A 21,976-nucleotide genomic window follows, 5' to 3' on the forward strand; every position below is an offset into this window, starting at 1 on the left:
GTGCTGCAGGTCTGGACGCCGGTAGTGCCGCAGGACTGCACGCCGAAACGGTCGGCCTGGGGCCTGGTCTGACCATCCCGGACGCCAGCCAAACCGGCCCAGAGCCCGGTCTGACCGGACTGGGAGCCGGCCCAGCCGGCCTGGGGCCCGGTTGACCGGCCAGGCGACCGGCCGCGGCGCCATCCGGTTTGGCGCCCGGTTGGCCGGACGCGGGACCGGCCCGCCCGGTTGTGGATCCGGTCTGCCGGGCGGCGCACCGGCCCGGACGGATCTGTCTTCTTCCTCGCGATATTGTCTGCCGCGGCACAGATTTTTGACGAAACTCTGCCATGGCAGAACTTTAGCAACGTTCCTCCTTCTCCCTTGCAGCCACCACCTCCGTATGCACGAAGGCCGTGAGAACTTGACTCTGCTGCCCACTTCCTCCTCCTTGATCTTCACCAACACCATGGCGGCGACGTACCCAATGGTAGCCACAACAATTGAGCAAGAACAATTGAGCAACGAACCAATCTGCACCGTGATCAACCTAGCAATCTGATACCACATGATGAGGGACTGGCTTCCCGATCTTTCACGATGCACCTTGTTGATCCAAAGGACCGATAGATCTTGAACTTCCTCGACAGATTCAAGGATACTCAAGCGCATATGATTACTCTTGACAGACTCAAGAACTCACACATCTTTATTGGATAACTAGACGAACGTCCGAGACGTCGTCATAGGGCCAACCCCGTAGGGATGGGATACTGGAGGAACCCAAGGTTCTACAAGACTTGAATCAAAACTAGACTACCCTAACCCTAACCGTGCCATCTCCTTATATGAAAGGGAGAGGTGGCCGGCCGGCCCCCCTATTGGGCCTAACCTAGTTTGACTTGGACAGGCCCAAGTCAAACAGACTCTATTTAAAACCCTAGATGGCCCACAGCATGACCTGGCTACATTATTATCTCCTAATAACAAGATTATATTTAACTACTGGTACAACCTTAGACCCAAATATCATATCAATGGATGTCCTAGTGTACCAGGCCTGGATATCCATATCAGGGAAGAGGGATGCCCTCGTGACTAACTATTTCTCGTCCTTGTTTACCCCAATAGCAGGTGCTGATGTCCAACGAGTCCTAGAGGTCATGACTCAATGTGTGACCAACCAAATGAATAATATTCTCATGACGGAGTATATGGAGGAGGAGATGAAAAAGGCTCACGGTGATATGGGGGATCTTCTACAAGAAGTTCTGGGGTGCAAAAAAATCGAGGATGAGTTAGGCACATGCGACGGCTTCTTAACTTGATCGATCTGAGTTCAACACGAATTATTCCAGTAATTCATATGAGCTGTGTTGTGCAGCACTACTACTCGCATGCATGCATATGAATGCACGAAAAGTCTCGCATAAGAACACCACCGGTTTTATTCTGCCGCTGCAGGCATGCAGCGCACCCGCGACGAAGGGCGTGTTTGGTTGCCTGGGCCGATTTCCTGCATCACTGGCGCAGCGGGAAGGAGCCCCCTGCGCGTTCAAGACGGGCCATGGGCCATAAAAGCGAATTTGTTTGGTGTCCTGCACGGAGATTTTTTGTCCCGTGGAGATTTGGGCTCTTGCCGTTTGGTAGGTCGGTTTTTAGGCCTTATAGTAGCCCAGAACGGCGCCCCTGCTGTTTGGTTGCAACCCATAATCCGGTTCCGGTAACCTCTTCCCTTCAGTGGTGAGGTTACCAGCGATGAATAGCATAAGTAAGAACACAATCAGAGAGGACAGATAACTTAGCACTGATCATAGACGACACAAATTCACGGCATAACATTTTTTAGACACGATCATAGTTCTAGACACGGCAGACAAGATCATAGTTCAATACACTAGACAGGAGGAGCAACTAGTCACGACATGGCACCAAGTTAGCTTCAGACATGGTGCTCGGTGACGACGCACCTGGTATCATCACCATGGTACGGGCACCTCGTCACCACCTCAGTGCAGGTGTGGTCGAAGATGACCACACTATACTCCAAGGAGGACACCCTTCTGAAGGTGACGAACGGGCCAACCTTGAGCTGATGGGCGACGGCGAAGGCCGACCATCCCTTGTCGATGAATGCGTGATCGCCTTCTCTCCTCGTAGCCATCCTCTAGTTGCATCCGGTGTTGGTGGTGACGATGATGTTGGAAGGGATTTCTCCGAACCAGTTGACGAAATCTTTAGGGATAATGAGCCGGCCGAAGGTGGGCTTGAAGATGATTTTGAGGAAGTGGTCCAGCCCTGGCTCGTCGTGGAAGTGGCCGACCTTAGCCGTCCTTCCACGACGCTCCTTCACCGGTCCCTCGCCGGGAATCTCAGCAGGTGACCCAAGCATCATCTTCTCAGTCTGCCAGAAGAACACAAACAATTAGAGGTGTTCACAAATAGTTTACATTGATAACATTAGTAAGGCCTCATAGATTTGCTCACACGGCAGGCATAGGGAGTGGCAACAAACTAAGTGTAGTGCGCTACCAGAGTGGCACACATGACTAACTTTGAGGCCACCACCTAGCCATCGATTGTGCCTTTGTTGAATCATTGGCCAATGCACCAGACATACGAAAACGAGGCCTCATATATAGGATCACACGGCAGGCAAAGGGACTATCCGCAAACTAAGTCTAGTGTGCCAGTAATATGGCACACATGACTAAGTTTGAGGGCAGCATCCTGTCTATCGTTGTTTCATAGTTGAATCATTGGCCAATGCACAACTGAAGAAGCAAAAACATGCAAAGCAGGGAATCAGAGGCCTCATACAGTGAGGACATATGTAGGAGATGTTTGAACAGAACCAATGGCATGGTCATGTTAAGTCATGTCATAGGTGTTAAACATAATATTGACGTGACTGTATAGTTGGTTGTACCTAACATATCTAGACTAGAATCCCTTGTAATTAGCTAGAGGTTAGCACTACCATGTATATCTCCCTTTGCCTTGTACTGTACGACAACATCAATATAAATACAAGGATGCAGCCCTGGATGAGGCGTGCGATCCAATACTCTACCATACATTACGTTGTTTTTCATGGTATCAAGAGCCTACCTCTGACCCGATCCAATCTACCCCAATCCCAGCGCCGCCATGACTTCACCGGCCTCAAGCATGGCCTCCTCGAGCTCCAAGAGCAGCGCACGGCTAGTCAATCCGAGCCTGAACGCCACCACCCCTGGCTCGTCGTCGTCTTCATCCACGGGCGGCCCCTTCAACTTCGTTCCTCTCATCACTGTAAGGTTGAGCGGCGACAACTATCTTTTTTGGCGTACGCAGGTGATGCACACGCTCTGGAGTCATCTTCTTCTGGGCTTCGTCAAGGGCTCCTTTCCCTACCCTTCGGAGGAGATCGACAACCCCAAGGCCACGGACGATACTCAGGCTCCGCGGCGCCTCTACAACCCCGAGTTCACGGCATGGCATCAACAGGACGCGGCAATTCTATCCGTGATCTTGTCTACCTCCACCGAGCGCGTCCAGGGGATGATCATGTTCGCCACTACCGCCGCCGAAGCTTGGGCGGCTCTTGCAGCGAGCTTCTCCTCGCAGACTACCGCGAGATACATGGCCATTCGCGGGCAACTCCATGATCTGGAGAAGCTGGACATGTCGGCGTTGGACTACTTCAACAAAATCCAGACGCTCTCCGACACTCTGACGGAGATCGGCTACCCTCTTCGGCAGGAAGAGTTCGTCGCATACGTGCTGTTCGGGCTTGATGACGACTACGACTCCCTCTTTGAGGTAGTCTCCAACCGCACCACCCCGATATCCATCTGCGATCTGTATGCTCAGCTGTTAAACACAGAGCAGCGGGTTGAGGCGCTCAAGGCCCAGCTTTGTGGCAATCGCGGTGGTTTTTAGTCCACGAACGCCTCCTACCGCAGCCAGGGCAAATCAGGCGGATGCCCTGGTGACTACCGCGGCCCTGATCCGCGGTTTACACCACAGCCTACCTTCGCTCCCAAGCCGTCTGGCGGTTCTAGTGGAGGGGGAGGATCTCGCTCCGACGGTGGAGGCGGGGGCTACCGTGGCGGAGGTGGTGACTATCGTGGCGGTGGTGACTACCGTGGCTCTGATGGACGTGGAGATGGTGACCGCGGTGCACGTCCGTCCGGCGGAGGTGGCGGTGGCGGGAACAGGCCGATCTGCCAGATCTGCGACAAGCCCGGCCACAAAGCTTCGAGTTGTTTCAAGCGGTTCAAGCAAAATTACCTGGGAGTCGACAATGATGGTCGGTACAGGGAGCGTCAAGTTGATGCAGCGACGACTCATGGACAGACTGGCGCCTACAACGTCGACTCCGGCTGGTACACGGATACCGGCGCGACCGACCACCTCACCAACCACCTCGACAAGCTCACCGTGAGGGACACCTACACCGGCACCGATCAGGTCCATGCAGCAAACGATAATGGTATGCACATACATCATATTCGCCATTCTAAGCTTCCTACTCCATCTAGATCACTGCATCTTAAAGGTATTTTGCATGTTCCATGTGTCACCCGTAGTCTCTTGTCCGTTCATCGTTTCACTATTGATAATAGATTTTTCATTGAGTTTCACCCCGATTTTTTTCTTGTTAAGGACCTGCACACGAGGGCAATTCTGCTTAGTGGTCGGTGCCATGGCGGTCTCTACCGGCTTGACAAGTCTTCATCCAAACATGTTTTCGGTGGAATAAAGGTGTCACGTGATCAGTGGCACTGTCGTTTAGGTCATCCTGCTACACCTATAGTCAAGCACATTTTGAGTCATCGCCAACTTCCTTCATCAGATTTGAGTCATAATGTAATTTGTGATGCTTCCCAACAAGGCAAGAGTCATTAGTTGCCTTTTTCCCTTTCGAGTCATGTAGTTTCTTCACCACTTGAAATAATCTACTCCGATGTATGGGGTCCTGCCCAAACTTATGTTAGTGGACACACTTATTATGTAAGTTTTATTGATGGCTATAGTTGCTTTACATGGTTATATCTTCTTAAACGCAAGAGTGATGTCTTTGATATTTTCCTGCAATTCCAAAACCATGTTGAGCGTCTTCTTAATAAGAAAATTATTCATTTGCAAACGGACTGGTGGGGAGGCGAGTATATTAAACTTGATCGTTTTTTTAGCAACATTGGCATCTCTCATCGGGTATCTTGCCCTCATACACACCAACAAAATGGTACAGCCGAGCGCAAACATCGCCACATTGTTGAGACGGGCTTGACCCTTCTTGCTCATGCCTCGTTTCCTTTTCGCTTTTGGAGTGATGCCTTCACCACAACATGTTTTATCATTAATAGGCTCCCTACCCGTGTCATCCATATGCAGTCCCCTTAGAGCGTCTTCTTGGTGAGGCCCCCGACTACACGTTCTTCCGCGTGTTTGGTTGCGCGTGTTGGCCTCATCTCTGCCCCTACAACTCCAAGAAATTGGAGTTTCGCTCCAAGAAATGTGTGTTCCTAGGGTACGGCTCTCTTCACACAGGGTATAAGTGTTTACATGTCCCCACAAACAGAATCTATATTTCTCGTGATGCCGTCTTTGATGAAGGGAATTTTCCTTTTTAACAATTACCCACCCAACCACATGACACTACTAATCATGCATCCCCTTCCATTGGACAATTTGATGATATTGCACATACGTCGCTATTATTGCCTAACCACGGTGCAGGAAATGGACGTGGCGCTCGCCTGGAATTACTGGTCCGTGAAGCTCATGTCGATCTGCATGAGGAGGGCGCTGATCACGTCGATCGCACCTCGCTGCCCGTGCCTCCCCATGCTGGGCCCTCCGCCAGCCCCGGGACGCCGACCCACTCTCGCCTCGTCGCCCAGGACTCTGTCCTTACCCCGCGTCGCTTGAAGTTCACACCGCCCAGTGGGCTACCGGCCCATGACCTTTCGTCGCCTGTGGTGCCTGCTGCCCCTCTGTCGCTAGCTCCCGCCCCGCCTCGGCCCGTTACGCGTCTCCAGCATGGACTGCGCCAGCCCAAACAACGTACCAACGGTACTGTGGCTTGGAATACCATCTGCATGGCTAATGCAGCTGAGCAAGCATCAGCTGAACCACGCGATCTACGTGAAGCTCTCCGCAGTCCTCAATGGAAAGCTGCAATGGACACAGAATTCTCTGCACTTCAGCAAACCTGGAATCTTGTACCTCCTCGTCCTGGTGTGAACATTATTGACTCCAAGTGGGTGTACAAGATCAAGAGAAATTTGGATGGTTCTATTGAGCTCTATAAAGCGCGCCTAGTCGCAAAGGGGTTTCGGCAGCGCTATGGTCAGGACTATGAAGACACCTTCAGCCCGGTGGTTAAGCCTACCACCATCCGCCTTCTCCTGTCATTGGCTGTGTCTCGTGGTTGGCATCTGCAACAACTTGATATCCAGAATGCATTCTTAAATGGAGTTCTTGAGGAGGAGGTTTTTATGCGCCAGCCACCTGGGTTTGAGGATGCTACTCGTCCTTCTCACTTGTGTCATCTTCGGAAAGCTATCTATGGAATTAAGCAGGCCCCCCGCGCATGGCATGCCCGCCTCAGTTCTGTATTGGGCTCTCTTGGCTTCCGCTCCTCTGCAGCTGATACCTCACTGTTCATATTCACCAAGCCTGGCTTCACTATGTTCCTCTTGGTTTATGTGGATGACATTATTGTTGTCAGTTCCTCTCCTGTTGCCACTCAATGTCTGATTACTGCCATGCGAGCTGAGTTTGCTGTCAAGGACCTTGGTAAGCTTCATTTTTTCCTTGGTATTGAGGTACATCACACGTGCTCCGGCCTTGTTCTTACACAGAGGAAGTATCCATGGATCTTCTTCAGCGTGCCAATATGCTAAAGTGTACACATGCGACGACTCCTATGACTGTCCTTGATAAGCTCTCGATTCATGAGGGTGCCCTTCTTAGTGCTGATGATGCCACTCGTTACCGCAGTATAGTTGGTGGACTGCAGTACCTGACACTCACCAGGGCAGATATATCATTTGCTGTGAATAAAGTCTGCCAGTTCCTTCATGCCCCTCGTGATCCTCGTTGGACTGCGGTCAAATGCATACTTCGCTTTGTCAAGCTCACCATTGGCCATGGACTGAGTATCCCCAGCACACCTGATACACTCTTGTCTGCTTTCTCCGATGCTGATTGGGCTGGAAGCAAGCCACTGTCTCAAGATCAAGTACTGAATCTGAATATAAGGCAGTAGCCAATGCGATACCTGAGATTATATGGGTACAGTCTCTTCTCAAGGAGCTAGGGATTTCTCATGAAAGAATACCTATTCTGTGGTGTGACAACATTGGGGCGACATATCTATCCTCTAATCCAGTGTTTCATGCTTGTACTAAACACATTGAGGTTGACGTCCAGTTTGTTCGTGAAAGAGTGGCGCGAAAGCAACTTCAGGTTAAATTCATCTCCTCCAAAGATCAGGTGGCAGACATCTTTACAAAGCCTCTTGCACTACCAGCTTTTGAGGCATGCAGACACAATCTCAACTTGTTGGAACCGGTTGAGCTTGAGGAGTATATTAAACATAATATTGACGTGATTGTATAGTTGGTTGTACCTAACATATCTAGACTAGAATCCCTTGTAATTAGCTAGAGGTTAGCACTACCATGTATATATCCCTTTGCCTTGTACTGTACGACAACATCAATATATACAAGGATGCAGCCCTGGATGAGGCGTGCGATCCAATACTCTACCATACATTACGTTGTTTTTCAATAGGTTCTGATCAATCATCTCCTCATACTATGATCCCAGGTAATAATCATTGGCCTAGTTCAATGAAGAAACAACACAATTAGCACTTGGCATTGAGTACATTACGAGTGGTACTTAGGGTACATTACAAATTGTACTTAGGTCACATTACAAATTCTCAGACGGTACTACATCTACATCACATTCATCACTCGTCACAAGTATCCCTGATCCTCTTGAGCTTGTCCTTGATTGCAAAGTTCACTTGAAGCAGATCGTATATGTCATACTCTAGCTTTCTCTTCTCAGCCTCCAAAGCCTGTTTTCTGCCTCCCATTTTTATTTCATAGCCATCATAACTTGTGCTTGTGTTCGCTGCATGTTCTTGAGCATTGCAACTTCCTTCTTCAAGTCCTCCCACTCCTCTTGCATATGAACAAACTAGCGCGACTCAGCTCAACTTTTCGCACAACAATGACAACATGGTAAACCCGAACAGAAAAAACCCTTCCCCTCAATGCATGCACAGTAAGATCTGCCAGTTTAAGCAATCCAAAGGCCGGTCTAGGAAGGATCTACCGCAATCCGACACTATAGTAACAGATCTAAGCAAATCGACACCGTGAAATGCAAGAACTAGACAAGAACTGCAAGAAATGGGGACGAACACCATGCAAAATGTCAATCCGACCGCTATCCTAACGAAACCCTAGCAGATCTAATGTGCATGTCCTCGGAAATGCCCGAGAATGGCATATTTGAATAGAACGAGTACGAAGGTGAGAAGGAGAGGTCCTTACCGCCATTCTTCCGGCCGAGGACGAGCTCGAGGTTGCGGGCGAAGATGAGATGTCGATGAGGACTGCGTAGCAGATTGTGGCCGATGTCGAGGTCCTGGTCACCAACATCTCCTCCTCCGGTAACGGTGCTCCTCCCTGCGTCGGTGCAGCGGATTGGTCGGCGGGAGGGGAACCGCCGGGTGATGTGACAGTTTGGGGGAGGTGAGACTGCGGTCACGAGTGAGAGGAAGGAGAGGGGAGCGGTGAGGCTAATTATGGCGCGTGTTCCCGAAGGGACGCGGCGTCTCCGCCTCCGTTCCCCACGCGTGCAGCCTTCTGGCCGCAACGGGCCTGGTCCCGGAGAAACTGTCATTCCGGACGTTCCTCCAGGGCATGTCCCAGGGGTGCTTTGAGAACTGTTTCATGCGACAACGCGGCTCGGCCCAGGCATCCAAACGGGCCGAAAATTGCTCCCCCATGCGAGTCAAGGGGGATGAAGGCTACCAAATGCGTCCGAAGACACTGCCACCAGCCGGCCATAGCAGAACGCCTCACTTCTTAGGTTACGCGGGCGGAGCAGGAGGGTCGATGACGACCGGCTCCTTCGGCTCGTCATCCTCGCCGCCGCCACCTCCAGCAATCACAGCTGCACCGTCGGGATCAGCAGCGACGGGTTGCGGCATCTCCCCGTACCCGATGATGAACGGAGGAGAGACGCCGTCGGCCGCCGGGAACTCGAGTGTCATGTGCACACCGTCGTTGGTGTACACGTGACTGAGGAAGGAGAGATACACGGGTCAGCGCCAGCCTCAAACTCCATGCTCAGGAAGAGTCACGGACAGGGCGGCGATCAGCCATTGATCCTTCCGGGGAGGCGACTCTCTCCAGTCTCCTCCGGGCAGTACCACTCCACTCTACTGATCGGTCCCTCACTCGGTGGCTTATCGAGGCTGGCCATTGAGCTACGTGCTACTCCCTCTATACCGGTTTACTGGGCTTATTGTGAATTTGAAAATATACCAAGGAATTAGGCTCAATTCGGTAATTAATACATGATTAATTCATGTAATCCCGCTTTCCTTGCATGCAAAACAAATGTAACCATCCAATGCATGCACTTAATGAATGTACTAGGACGTCGCCTAGAGGGGGGGCTGAATAGGCGGTGTATAAAAACTTCTACTTGAGAGCTAAACTAGGCGGAATAAAACTACACATGTGTTTACTAGTTTAGCTCAAAGCATATCAACAAGGGGTTTGCCTAAGAGCACCAACAACCTATGCTAGCATGATGAGCAACAAGGTGATAACAAGATAGGTATAGCATCAAGCATGATAGATATCACAATGTAAAGCGCATAGTTAAAGGAGCTTGGGTTGAGAAGTAACCGGTGCACGAAGAGACGACGATGTATCCCGAAGTTCACACCCAAGGGTGCTACGTCTCCGTTGGAGCGGTGTGGAAGCACGAGGCACTCCAATGAGCCACTAGGGCCACCGTATTCTCCTCGACCCTTTCCTCCAAGGGGTAAGCCTCGATCCACTAAGGGACCCTTGAGGGTGGTCACCGAACCCGTATAAGCTTGGGCAAACTCCCAAGTATCAAGCTTGAGGCAACTCCACAACACGGAGGCTCTCAAGTACAAGGCCACAAGAGGCTACAACACGCCACACCGGCAACAAAGCCACCAAGACACCAACGCGCCACAACCGGCTCCAAAACCACAAAGGCTACCACACTCCACAAAGGCAACAACGCCACAAAGGCTACACCGCCACAAAGATTACAAGGCCACAAAGGCTACAAGGCCACAAAGGCTACAAGAACACCACTAAGGTCAAACACACCCTCTACGAGATCGAAACCCTGGGGAGAACCCAAACCGATGCACCTAATGCAATGGCTAAGAACACCACTAAGATGCCCAAGTTCTTCTCTCCCAAATTCCAACAAAGCTACAAAAGCTATTGGGGGAATAAGGGAGGAAGAACAAATATGTGGAGAAACACCAAATAACTCCAAGATCAAGATCTAGCAAGATCCCCTCACTTGGAGAGGGATTCAATTGGTGAAGCTCTAGATCTAGATCTCCTCTCTCCTTTCCCCCAAAAATATGCAAGAAATAGTGGGGGGATCAAGAGGACGAAGAAACAACTCAAGGTCAACAATGGAGGAGAGAGAATGGAGGGGAAGAAGTGGTTGGGTCGGAGGTGGAAGAGGGGTATAAATAGGGGGCCCAAAATATAGTTGTTGGGGCTGAGAAAATGGTCAGATTCACCCCAAAGCGGTACTACCGCTGTGCAAAGCGGTACTACCGTTTTTCTCAAAATCCAGGAGCGGTACTACCGCTTGTGTGAAAATCTGAGCAAAAACAGAAACGGGAGAGAGAGACGCATGCAGCAAAACATCACGTGGGGCCAGCGGGCAGACAGCGCGCACGTGCAGGTGAGCGGGAACGAGCGAGGCGCGCGCGCGGGAATCGAGGGAGGGAGCCATTCGCCGATCGGCTGCCTCGATCTCCCGCCAGATCGAGCGCGAGCGGGATGCGGGCGATGGTCGGCGCGCGTGGCGGCGGCAGCTTGCTGGGCTGGCGAGGGCGGTGAGGCCCAAGGCGGGTGGAGGCGGCAATAGCTGTTGGGCTGTAAGGGTGCGGCGGCCCACTGCAGGGGGAGCAGTGGCTGGCTGCGGGGCTAGCTGGGCCGAAGGAGGGAGGCGGCCCACGCGGAAGGAAGAGCAGGAGGCAGCAGCGGCTGAGAGAAAAAAAAAGGAAAGCGGGCTGGGCCGGTAGTACCGTTCAGGTACCGGGCCGGTACAGTAAACGGTACGGTAGTACCGGCCTGGTACCGCAGTGAGTCCAGCAAGGTTTAGAGACTGATGCGGTACCTGGGCCGGAAGCCCGGGCGGTAGTACCGGCCCCTTTTTTTTCTTCCTCCTTTTTCAAATATGGCGTCGTACGCAAAATGCAATATCTTGAGCTAGGAAGATCCAAATGAGAGGTGAAACAAATTTTGCCGGAAAGAGGGCGACAAGAGCTACCTAATAACAAGGTGAAAACAAGGAAAATAGTGAGTGATGATTTTCTCATGGTCATAGAGGTGTAACCTCTCAACACGGTATATCGGGAAAATCATCACCCTCGCACAAGCAACATGCGATGCATCCGGAATCCGTTTCCGATGAGCTAGAGCTTGTCATGAGAATGAACACAACCTCTCGAACATCTCATGGATAAGAACCAAGAACAACCAAAAAAACACAATGCAATGCATGCAAGGTTTGAGCTCTCTCCGATGATGCAACCCACTATCCTATCGAGCACAAACCTTATCCTTGCGCGTTCCTCTCGAGTCGGCAAGCTCCGTCTTCACTCTCTTCATCATTGTACATGCCACCATCTTCCTCCAACATACACGCCACCGTCTTCATCCATCTTGTACGCACGCCACCGTCTTCATCCATCTTCTACGCCGTCTTCATCTCTCTTCATCTTCAACACGGTCTTCGTCTCTCTTCGACACCGTCTTCGTCATTGTACTCCATCTTCTCCATCTTGCAACCTTGAGACCAACACATGGCTATGAACTCGACCTAAGATAGATTCTCAATGCAACCGTTAGTTCATAGGGATTGTCATCAATTACCAAAACCACACATGGGGCAATGGACATGTTCTTACACTTAATTTAGAGGAAGCAATTAAGAACGCCAATGCAAGCGCTCATTTTCAGCCAGGACGGTGGCCCTGACCCCGCTCTTTCCACTTCTCACCTTAACTACTGCATGGATCGATACAAAAGGCATAGTTACCATTGTTTCTAAACGATTAAGATCACCCAATCAGTGATTACCTAGGTCACAACGCTGGCTCTAATAAGCCCAATAAACCGGAATGGAGGGAGTACTGTATACTAGTGCAGACCAAGTTGGTCAAAGTTACCCCGATTAAGTTTTCCGTCATCCCATGGCTATTTTTCCCGAGTATATTCGAGGCTGCTGACCTTTACGGTCCAGAGATTCATTTATCTCTCTTTTTCTTCAAGTTTCAAAATATGTGCAGCATCAATACTCCAGAAGAGCGCACTGAAAAACACTTGGGTTATTGTGAGAATGGCTTATCTGTCAAGTGGCTGATCGGAGTATTTACTTTGTGTGGGCACGGAGAAGGACAACCTTATGAATACAATAAGCATTATTAAGTTTAACCAAAAATATAGGAAAAACATTATTATTTAGTTCGTGTTCTAGAATTTTTTATTTAGTTCGTGCTCTAGATTTTTTTCAAAGTTAAACATTATTAAGTTTGACCAAAAATATACTAGGAAAAAATATCAACAACCATAATACCAGATGCATATAGTATGAAAATATAGGTTACGGCGACTCTAATAGTCTGATTTTTTACATTGTGAATGTTGATATTTTTCCCAAGTATTAAATAAAAAAATTACAAAGTTTGACTTTGACTAAACCCAGAATGAAAATATATCGCGATTGACGCATTTTAGTATTCAATTTACACAGCGCAAGCCTTAAGGAAATAAAAATCGCTAATACAATCTCATCGCGATTGACGTATTTTAAAATTCAATTTTGACCACATCTTAGACATTTCACAGTGGATTGACTCTTAGCATGTTATCATTGGCAGTGGTTCTTAAATGCAACCACTCCAATTCATTATGTTTTAGGTTCTATCTATACTTAAAGATATTTTAGATATACATACATGTGAGATATGCGTACATGCGATTGGGCTAGAAATGGTGTTGCTTGTAGCTAAAAAAAACAACAGCATTGTATCTCTTCATTAACTATAGTGCTGTGCATACGTATTTTGCCTATGATACCCTGCTAAGAAATTTCCATTGTAAAAGGCCAACCATGAGGGTATTACTACTCCATCCACAATGAGTGACTTATCTATATATGTGTACTTAATTTTCAAATTCTAAATTGTTAGATTCTTTTTCCTACTAAAATTGGATGTCCATTGTTTTCCTTATAATTTTGATAGGTTTATCCCATTTCATATGTTTCACCTCATGATGACACGTCATTCCCGCAGAGATCATCGACTTGTTGGAATAATCATAATATATCATAATTAATAATCATAATATATCATTGAAACGTCAAATGATCCTTCTTCTTTTATGGTGAATTTGGCACCAGCGGACTATCATAATTAAGTAACGCATGCGAAGCCGATCACAACCATAGAGAGAGATCGAAACTGTTCCTGGTTAGCTACTTGAACACCCTTCTATAAATCAAACACTACCACAATGCAGACTTAGTGAAAGAGAAACAAGTAATTAGCAATGGAGTTCCAAACAAGCAAATTCAGCAAGTGCCTGTAGAAAATTCCATACATATATTCTATATTTGAGGCTAATTTTTCAGCATTACTCAATGTTTAACCTTGATTGGTGTTCTTGGACCCCTCAACAATCTCTATCAAACTACGCAACTGATTTACGAAGTAATTTAATTGCAGTACCAACAATAATGAGTCTGATTGGTATTGTGTCATCATGATCACAGTCTACGGCGTGTCCTAATCAGTTTGCAGTGATGATATTATAACATGAACATTTTAACTTAAATTTCATTTAGTACTAACTGATAATGGTGTGTAAGGTATACCTATTGCAACAAGGAATCACTGGCGCATGCAAACTGAAATCACAAGGAAAGGTAGAAAACTACTATATGTAGTTTACAAATAAAAGAAAAAAAGAAGAAGGATAAAAAGCAACTCCACATGTCCTTTACATATACTTATAAGAGGTCACGAAAGGAAATCTATTATGTACTTAAGAGAGAAACAAAGGTAAACCTATTGTTTAAAGCATAAGGTACATCATCTTCATATTTCAACATCTTTTAAGGTTCTAGTATGCAACACAATTTGCTAAGCTATGTACATATATAGGAACAATAAAAAAAATTGAACCACCTTTTCATAAAGCATAACGTAAGCTATATTCATGTATTAATTTTTTTTTCAAAGGTTCGTATATGAAAAACAATTGTGCAAGCATCGTCTCTTACAATATAAAAGAAGCATTGACATTCAAGAGCAAGGGCATACATTGATAGGTACCAATGGCCAAATATTTGTGTTCCATCCATTAACACATGATAATAATTAGCGACTTAAGAAAATACAAACATAATATTATTATTTGATGCCAAAAATATGGATTTTATGATCAGAATAAAGTATATGCCAATATTATTAAGTAAGAGTATGCATCATTGAATTTATGGCATATCAACAATGGAAGTAGAAAAGGTTAGTGGGAATGTATGGCAGTGGCAGAGCTTTTCTACGGCGAAGGGGACTCATGCCCCCCCCCCCCCCACCCCCGACACACGTTACTCTAGAAATATACTTAAAAATATCACTATATTAAGCCCGCCAATGCCAAGAAAGTTGTCGTTGTCCTCTCTGTTTAGCACCAAGAGAGGCACCTCCCCATTGAGCTGGTTAAATTGAAAATTAAGATATTGAAATTGATATTGCCCAAGTCAGGTGGAATGCCACCGGTGAGAGCACTATTGGACAAATCAAGGACTGCCGGTGATGAAATCATCCCAATGCACAATGAAAGTATTGCACATGATATATTATTGTTGTTGAGGTTAAGTAACATGAGTTTCAACAATAATCCGATTGACATTGGTATGGATCTACTTATCTTGTTAGCAGATATTGAAAGCTCTATAAGTTACTTGAGCTTGGTCACCTTGGCTGGTAGGTTGCCAAAGAGTTTATTATTGTGCACCATTAATAACCATAGCCCGGACGGAGCTGGAGAAGTGGTTATTTTGCTTATCAATTCTAGATATGTTTGAAGATATCTTCGCACAACTAGCACCAGTGAAGTTGATGTCCGGCGAAGCATCGGAAATGTTCAATTATTCAAACGGGAACTCCCTAGATAATTTATTGTTGTTGGGCATAATGCTTTGAAGTGAGAGGCAACTGTTAATACAACTGTAAATAAGATAACTAGAAGTTCAAGATTGATTGGTGTTCTCGGCCACTCAACTATCTCCGTCAACCTCTGCCAGCCACAGACTAGAGTTTTATTGCTCTGAAGCTATAACCATGATTACTTCATGAGATAAATGATTGTTATTCGGGACCTCAAAATTAGCAAGGGGCGACTACTTGACGAGTTTACGTGGTAGCTCGCCCACGAGAACATATTGTTCAACAGCTGTAAGTATGATATTTTTACTGATGAGTATTCATTCGTGAATACATTGTAGTACTGCTCAACTCCCCTTCCCCTACATAATTCCTTAAAATAGGTCTGCTTATCCTGCCCTAATGACCTTGTTTCCATCTTTGAGACTGCTTGTAATCCTCTCTGGTAAATATAATCTCTTATTCACCTGCAAAACAAAAAGGGAAGTTGGTTGGGCGCCATGAAGTAGGTGTATTACGTTAGGATGTAACAGTCACAATGATACAAGTAGAAAGGTAGGATGTGCCACGCTGATTCTGAAACAAAGTTACAAATCTTCCATATTATCAGAACTAACATGTATAAACTGAAATAAGATGTACTAGAGGGTCCCTATGCATTATGAAGCTTGTTGAATAGCGATTGTAAAGGTATTGAGGATAGAGTAGAAAAGAAAAAATAGCTGGAAAGGTAATATTACTTTGATAGGATATAGGCTTATTTTGCTTGAAGCTTCTTTAAGTAATATATAACAAGTTATGTGATCTCTTTCTTTATTATTTTGTAAGGGGTCCTAAAAGATATGATTTCTTCAGTTTCGCAAAAAAAAGAGATATGATTTTTTTAGGCCTCGTATTCTTTCGCAACAAAAACACAATGATAAAAAAAAGTATCTTTTAGTTAAATGGCCGGATGTTTGCCAACCAAAAGATCAGGTGACAAATGTGCACCTCGAGAATGTTAGACTCTTGTGCAAGTGGATCTAGAGGTAGGAAAACAAAGATGTCTTTGGCAACAGACGGTTAGATTAAAATGCATAAAAAAGGTACTTTTATGATCGATAGAGGTTTTGGGAACGATGGGGACTTCCTTCGGTTTCGCGTTCATTATATATGCCCAACACGGTAGAGGATAAGTACATGGTAGGTTATAACAGAAAGAGATAAACATGGAAATATCTTGATCTTATAGTTCGATCAGATCTCCAACAAATATATCTGAACTACCATCTATCTCTAACTGAACTTCCGTCTAGGTTCATCTGTACTTCTGCGTGACAGACTGAACTCTAACATCCCTCCCCAGTCACAACTCTCTTCAGGTTGAGATTGTACTTGAATTCTTCAAACTGCCGAGTTGGTAATGCTTTGGTGAAGCCATCTGCCATCTGGTCTCTAGATGGAATGAATCTAATCTCTAGTTGTTTGTTTGCTACTCTTTCTCTTACAAAATGAAAATATATTTCAATATGTTTAGTTCTAGCATGAAATATAGGATTGGTAGAAAGATAGGTAGCACCCATATTATCACACCACAAACATGATGTTTGCTTCCTTTGGATTCCAAGTTCTCCCAATAGAGACTCAACCCATATAATTTCAGCTGTAGCATTTGCTAGAGATTTGTATCCAGCTTCTGTACTTGACCTTGATACTGTTGCATGTTTCCTAGCTCTCCAGGAAATAAGATTGGGCCCAAAATAAACAGCAAACCCGCCTGGAGATCTCATGTCATCTACACAACCTGCCCAATCAGCATCTGAGAAGGCACTCACTAATGTAGAGGATGATCTTCTGAAGGTTAGTCCCAAACTTACTGTTCCACTGACATATCTCAATATTCTCTTTACTGTTGTCCAATGAACAGTAGTGGGTGCATGAAGGAACTGGCATACCTTGTTAACATAAAAAACCAATATCTGGCCTGGTGAGAGTCAAGTATTGTAGATCTTGAACAAGTGACGTGATGGCCTTGTTGGAGGAGCTAGTAACAATAATGTCATCAACACAAACTAGCACAAAGATAATGATGCTTGACTTGTTATATATAAATAGTGATGTATCTGCCTTAGATGCCAGAAAACCAAGTTCTTGCAGCTTTGAACTCAGCTTGGAAAACCAAGCTCTTGGTGCTTGTTTGAGCCCATAAAGTGACTTGTCAAGCCTGCACACATGATAAGGTGCATTGGGATTCTCATAGCCAGGTGGCTGCTTCATATAGACCTCTTCTTCCAGAACGCCATGAAGAAACGCATTCTTTACATCTAGTTGCCTCAAACTCCATCCTTTAGACACTGAAATAGATAGAACAAGTCTAATAGTAGCAACTTTTACAACAGGGCTAAATGTATCTTCATAATCTATACCATAGCGTTGTTTAAAGCCTTTTGCTACTAGCCTAGCTTTATATCTATCAATAGCCACCATCTTTCTTTTTTATTCTATACACCCATTTACTGTCTATTAAATTACTACCCTTTTTATATGGTACTAGATGCCACGTTTTATTATCCATGAGAGCTTTGTACTCATCATCCATAGCTTGCTTCCAATTTTTATTTGCTAATGCCACTTGCAGACTTTTAGGTTCATTAGATGAGCAGGATAATCCATAACGAACAGTACCATCGTGTAAAGTTTTGGTTTGATATTACCAGTTTTTTATCTTGTCCTGTGGGTAGGCGCAGGCTGTGGTGCAGGAGGTATCAGCACAAAGGATCCGTCTGCTCTGGATCCTGCTCCAGATCGCCCTGCACGACCAGGTGGAGAAGATCCTGCTATCGGGGCCTCGTCGTTTTGTGCAGGGCTGGTCCCGCCTGACCCCTGCGTGGCAGTCTCCTGGTGGCTTGACGCGTGAGTGGAGGAGGATGCAGGGGACCATCGCTGGGTGGTGGCGGGACCGTGCGACATGGCGCGGCTGGACTGGCGCGGAGAAGAGCGGGAGTTCGCCGACCGATGGCCTGATGTCCCTGACGCGCGCGCAGATCCCGGCGAGGATTCGCTGTCAGCAGAATGTTCTTCCGTGATCCTAGGCGGATCCGCCTCGTGTCCAGTGCCAGCTGCAGCTTCTTGTACATGAGTTTGTACAGCTCCTTTTGGGTTGATTTCTGCACCATTTTGCATGCAATTTTCTCCTGCAGTTTGATGTGCCTGTGAACTTAAAATACCAGGCATATTAGAGTCATTAGGTGTTAGATCGTTGCAATGTTTTCCCCCTCATGAGATGACACCGATGAATTTCGAAGATGCTCAGGTAGAAGAACAATTTCTCGACGAAGTAGATAACCAGCGTTGGGATGAAGGTGAGCAAAAGGGAAGACTGTCTCATCAAAAACTACATCACGTGAAATGTAGACCCTACCGGAGGTGACATCTAGACATTTGACACCTTTGTGCACTGGACTATACCCAAGAAAAACACACTGTTTTGATCGAAAAGCAAGTTTGCGTTTGTTGTATGGTCTAAGATTAGGCCAACAAGCACAACCAAAGATGTGAAGAGAGGCATAGTCAGGTGTTTCGTGGAGTAGTTTTTTGACTGGTGTATCATGATCAATGATTTTGGAGGGAAGCATATTGATGAGATATGTTGCAGTGAGGAAAGCTTCATCCCAGAATTTTAAAGGCATGGATGCATTGGCAAGGAGAGCAAGCCCTACTTCTACAACGTGTTGGTGCTTGCGTTCAGCTGATCCATTTTGTTGATGAGCATGTGGACAAGATACATGATGTTCAATGCCGATTTTTTGAAAAAAAAAAAGAGTTGAGCTTCTCATACTCACCACCCCAATCAGATTGTAGAGCAAGAATTTTTGTATTGAATTGTCGTTCAACAAGTTGTTGGAAATTGTGAAAAATTTGGAACACATCAGACTTTTTCTTAAGGATATAAATCCATACAAATTTGCTAAATTCATCAATGAATCTTACATAATAGTTGTATGGCCCTACTGAACTAGGTGCAGGTCCCCACACATCGGAGAACACAAGTTGGAGAGGGGCAGTGGATACACTAGTGGATCTCTCATAAGGGAGTTGATGACTTTTTTCTCTTTGACAGGAATCACAAACTGACTCAAGACTAGGCTTACTTGAGAATGGGAGCTCATACTTGCTAAGAACTTGTTGAACTATTCGAAAAGAAGCATGACCTAAACGACTATGCCACCATGAAGCTGAAGGCTTGGTAGCACTAAAAACTTGTTTATTCTTGACTGGCGATGATGATATCAAGGGATAGAGGCCTCGTGTGCATCTACCCTTAAGACGAACCCTCTTCATGGCTTGATCCTTGACATAAAAACACCAAGGATGAAATTCAATAAAAACATCATTGTCAAGAGTAAATCGATGAATAGAAACAAGATTTTTTGTGGCATGTGGGACATGAAGGACATTTTTAAGGTGTAATTTTTGTGAGGGGGTATTAACAATTGCATGACCAACATGACTAATGCTCATACCTTGTCCATTGGCCGCATGGATTTGCTCGCGACCATGGTACTTCTCCTTCATAGTGAGCTTGTTGAGCTCACCGGTGATGTGATCGGTGGCACCGGTATCACCATACCAGTTAGTGTCCACTCCGTAGGACACTGCATTGGCGCCCTTGTCCTCCTCTTCTTCGCCTTCGTCATCGGAGTAGCGGTGCAAGCACTTCTATGCTTCATGGTCTGGCTTCCCGCAGATTTGGCAGGAGACAGAGTCACGGTCCTTGCCGTTCCCCTGCATCCACGCCCGCGACGTGTATTGCCGCCAGTACCGCCACGTTGTCCGCGGCCGTGACTACGGTTGCCACCGCGGCCGCCACGACGTCCTCCATTGTAGCCACGTCCTCGTGGCCCTCCGCGCCCACACTGAATGGAGTTGATAGAGGTGTTGTCATAGGCGTCATCGGTGAGGAGCTCCATGCGGCTGTCGTAGGCGCAGACCTGAGCGTACAGCTCGCTCACGGTCAGATCGTCTCGCTGTTGACTCCAATGGCGGCAAAGAGTGGGTTGTAGGTGTCGTCCAGGCCGGCGAGGAGGTACTCGACGAGTTCATCATCGTTGATGGGTCGGCCCGCTGCAGCGAGCTCGTCAGCGAAGCCTTTCATCTTGGTGAAGAAGGCAGCAGTCGTCATGTTCTCCTTCTTCGTTTTGGTGAGGGCGACGCGCAAGTTGGAGACCCGCGTTCGAGACTGGGAGGCGAACATCGCCTTGATTGCCTACCAGACGCCAGCTGCCGTGTCCATCCCGATGACGGAGACAAGGATGTCCGGCGTAAGCGAGCCGAGCAGGAAGGTAAGGACCTGCTGATCCGTGGCCACCCATGCATCATAGGCAGGGTTTGGCTCTTTGCTTGATTTCCCGTCCTTCTCGACGGTGATAGTTTCCGACGTCGGCTTGGTCTTGCTATCAAGAAAACTCAATAGACGAGCACCGCGGATCGGAGGCAGAATCTGGGACTGCCATAGGAGGTGGTTGGCTCTCGTAAACTTCTCGCTCACGGTGATGCCGGCTAAAGGGTTTGTCATGGTGGCGAGGGAAGGAGGAGCGAGGCACATAGATTGGTTTTAGGAAGTCAGCTCTGATACCATATGATCGATAGAGGTTTTGGGAACGATGGGGACTTCCATCGGTTTCATGTTCATTATATATGCCCAACACGGCAAAGGATAAGTACATGGTAGGTTATAACAGAAAGAGATAAACAGGGAAAGATCTTGATCTTATAGTTATATCTCCAACAAATATATCTGAACTACCATATATCTCTAACTGAACTTCCGTCTAGGTTCATCTGAACTTCTGCGTGACAGACTGAACTCTAACAACTTTTACTCAATGCAAACCTAGCCCTAGCCATTAAGGATATATTTTATAGATGTTGTAAAAAGGTGCTTGCTGATGTGATAAAAACTATGTTTTGGGATATATTTTATAGATGTTGTTAAAAGGTACTCATTTTTAGTAGCTAAAAGAGTTGATTTTCCTTCTAGAGTTATGTGGATCATTAAATTACCTTTGAGGATGAAAGTTTTCTTTTGGTTGGTGATCAAAGAAAATCTCAATAGAAATGATGGAAAAAATGTGGAACCGTGTGAGTTTTGTGATGATCCCGAGACTCAAGAACACCTTTTTCGTGTCCTTTAACATAATATATCTGAAGTGTTGTTAGTGTATCTTCTGGGATAATTCCATACGGGCATGCTTCACAGATCTATATAGAGACTGGTTTTATACATGGTTTAATACTCATAGTGGTAGAGATAGAAATGCTATTATAATAGGCCGGATACGTCCCTATTATCTAGGCTGTTTCGGAAACAAGAAACTTATATTGTTTTTCAAGGAATTCGGCTTGGGATTTTAAAATTTTCATTCTCTTTACTTGTAGCTTCACTAACCGTATGGGCGAAAATTGCAGAAAGCACTACCAAAGCTTCTACTGCATATGCTCGTAAAATGGGAACGAGATCCTATAACGTTG

At 46.4% G+C, this 21,976-nt stretch overlaps 1 protein-coding gene across 1 annotated transcript; it reads right to left on the reverse strand.

Annotated features, from left to right (window-relative positions):
* Window positions 1-20,711: 20,711 nt before the first annotated feature.
* Window positions 20,712-21,020, reverse strand: LOC139832735 (uncharacterized). Its single transcript, XM_071822559.1, has one exon. It carries the CDS (start codon window positions 21,018-21,020, stop codon window positions 20,712-20,714), a length of 309 nt encoding a protein of 102 aa, XP_071678660.1.
* Window positions 21,021-21,976: the final 956 nt, after the last annotated feature.

Source organism: Lolium perenne, chromosome 6 (genome assembly GCF_019359855.2).
Source record: "Lolium perenne isolate Kyuss_39 chromosome 6, Kyuss_2.0, whole genome shotgun sequence".
In the NCBI taxonomy this organism is placed as follows: Eukaryota; Viridiplantae; Streptophyta; class Magnoliopsida; order Poales; family Poaceae; genus Lolium; species Lolium perenne.

Bases quoted from the DNA above. Each gene is read 5' to 3' on its own strand.
- LOC139832735 (XM_071822559.1), bottom strand. From the start codon at position 21,020: ATGACAAACCCTTTAGCCGGCATCACCGTGAGCGAGAAGTTTACGAGA.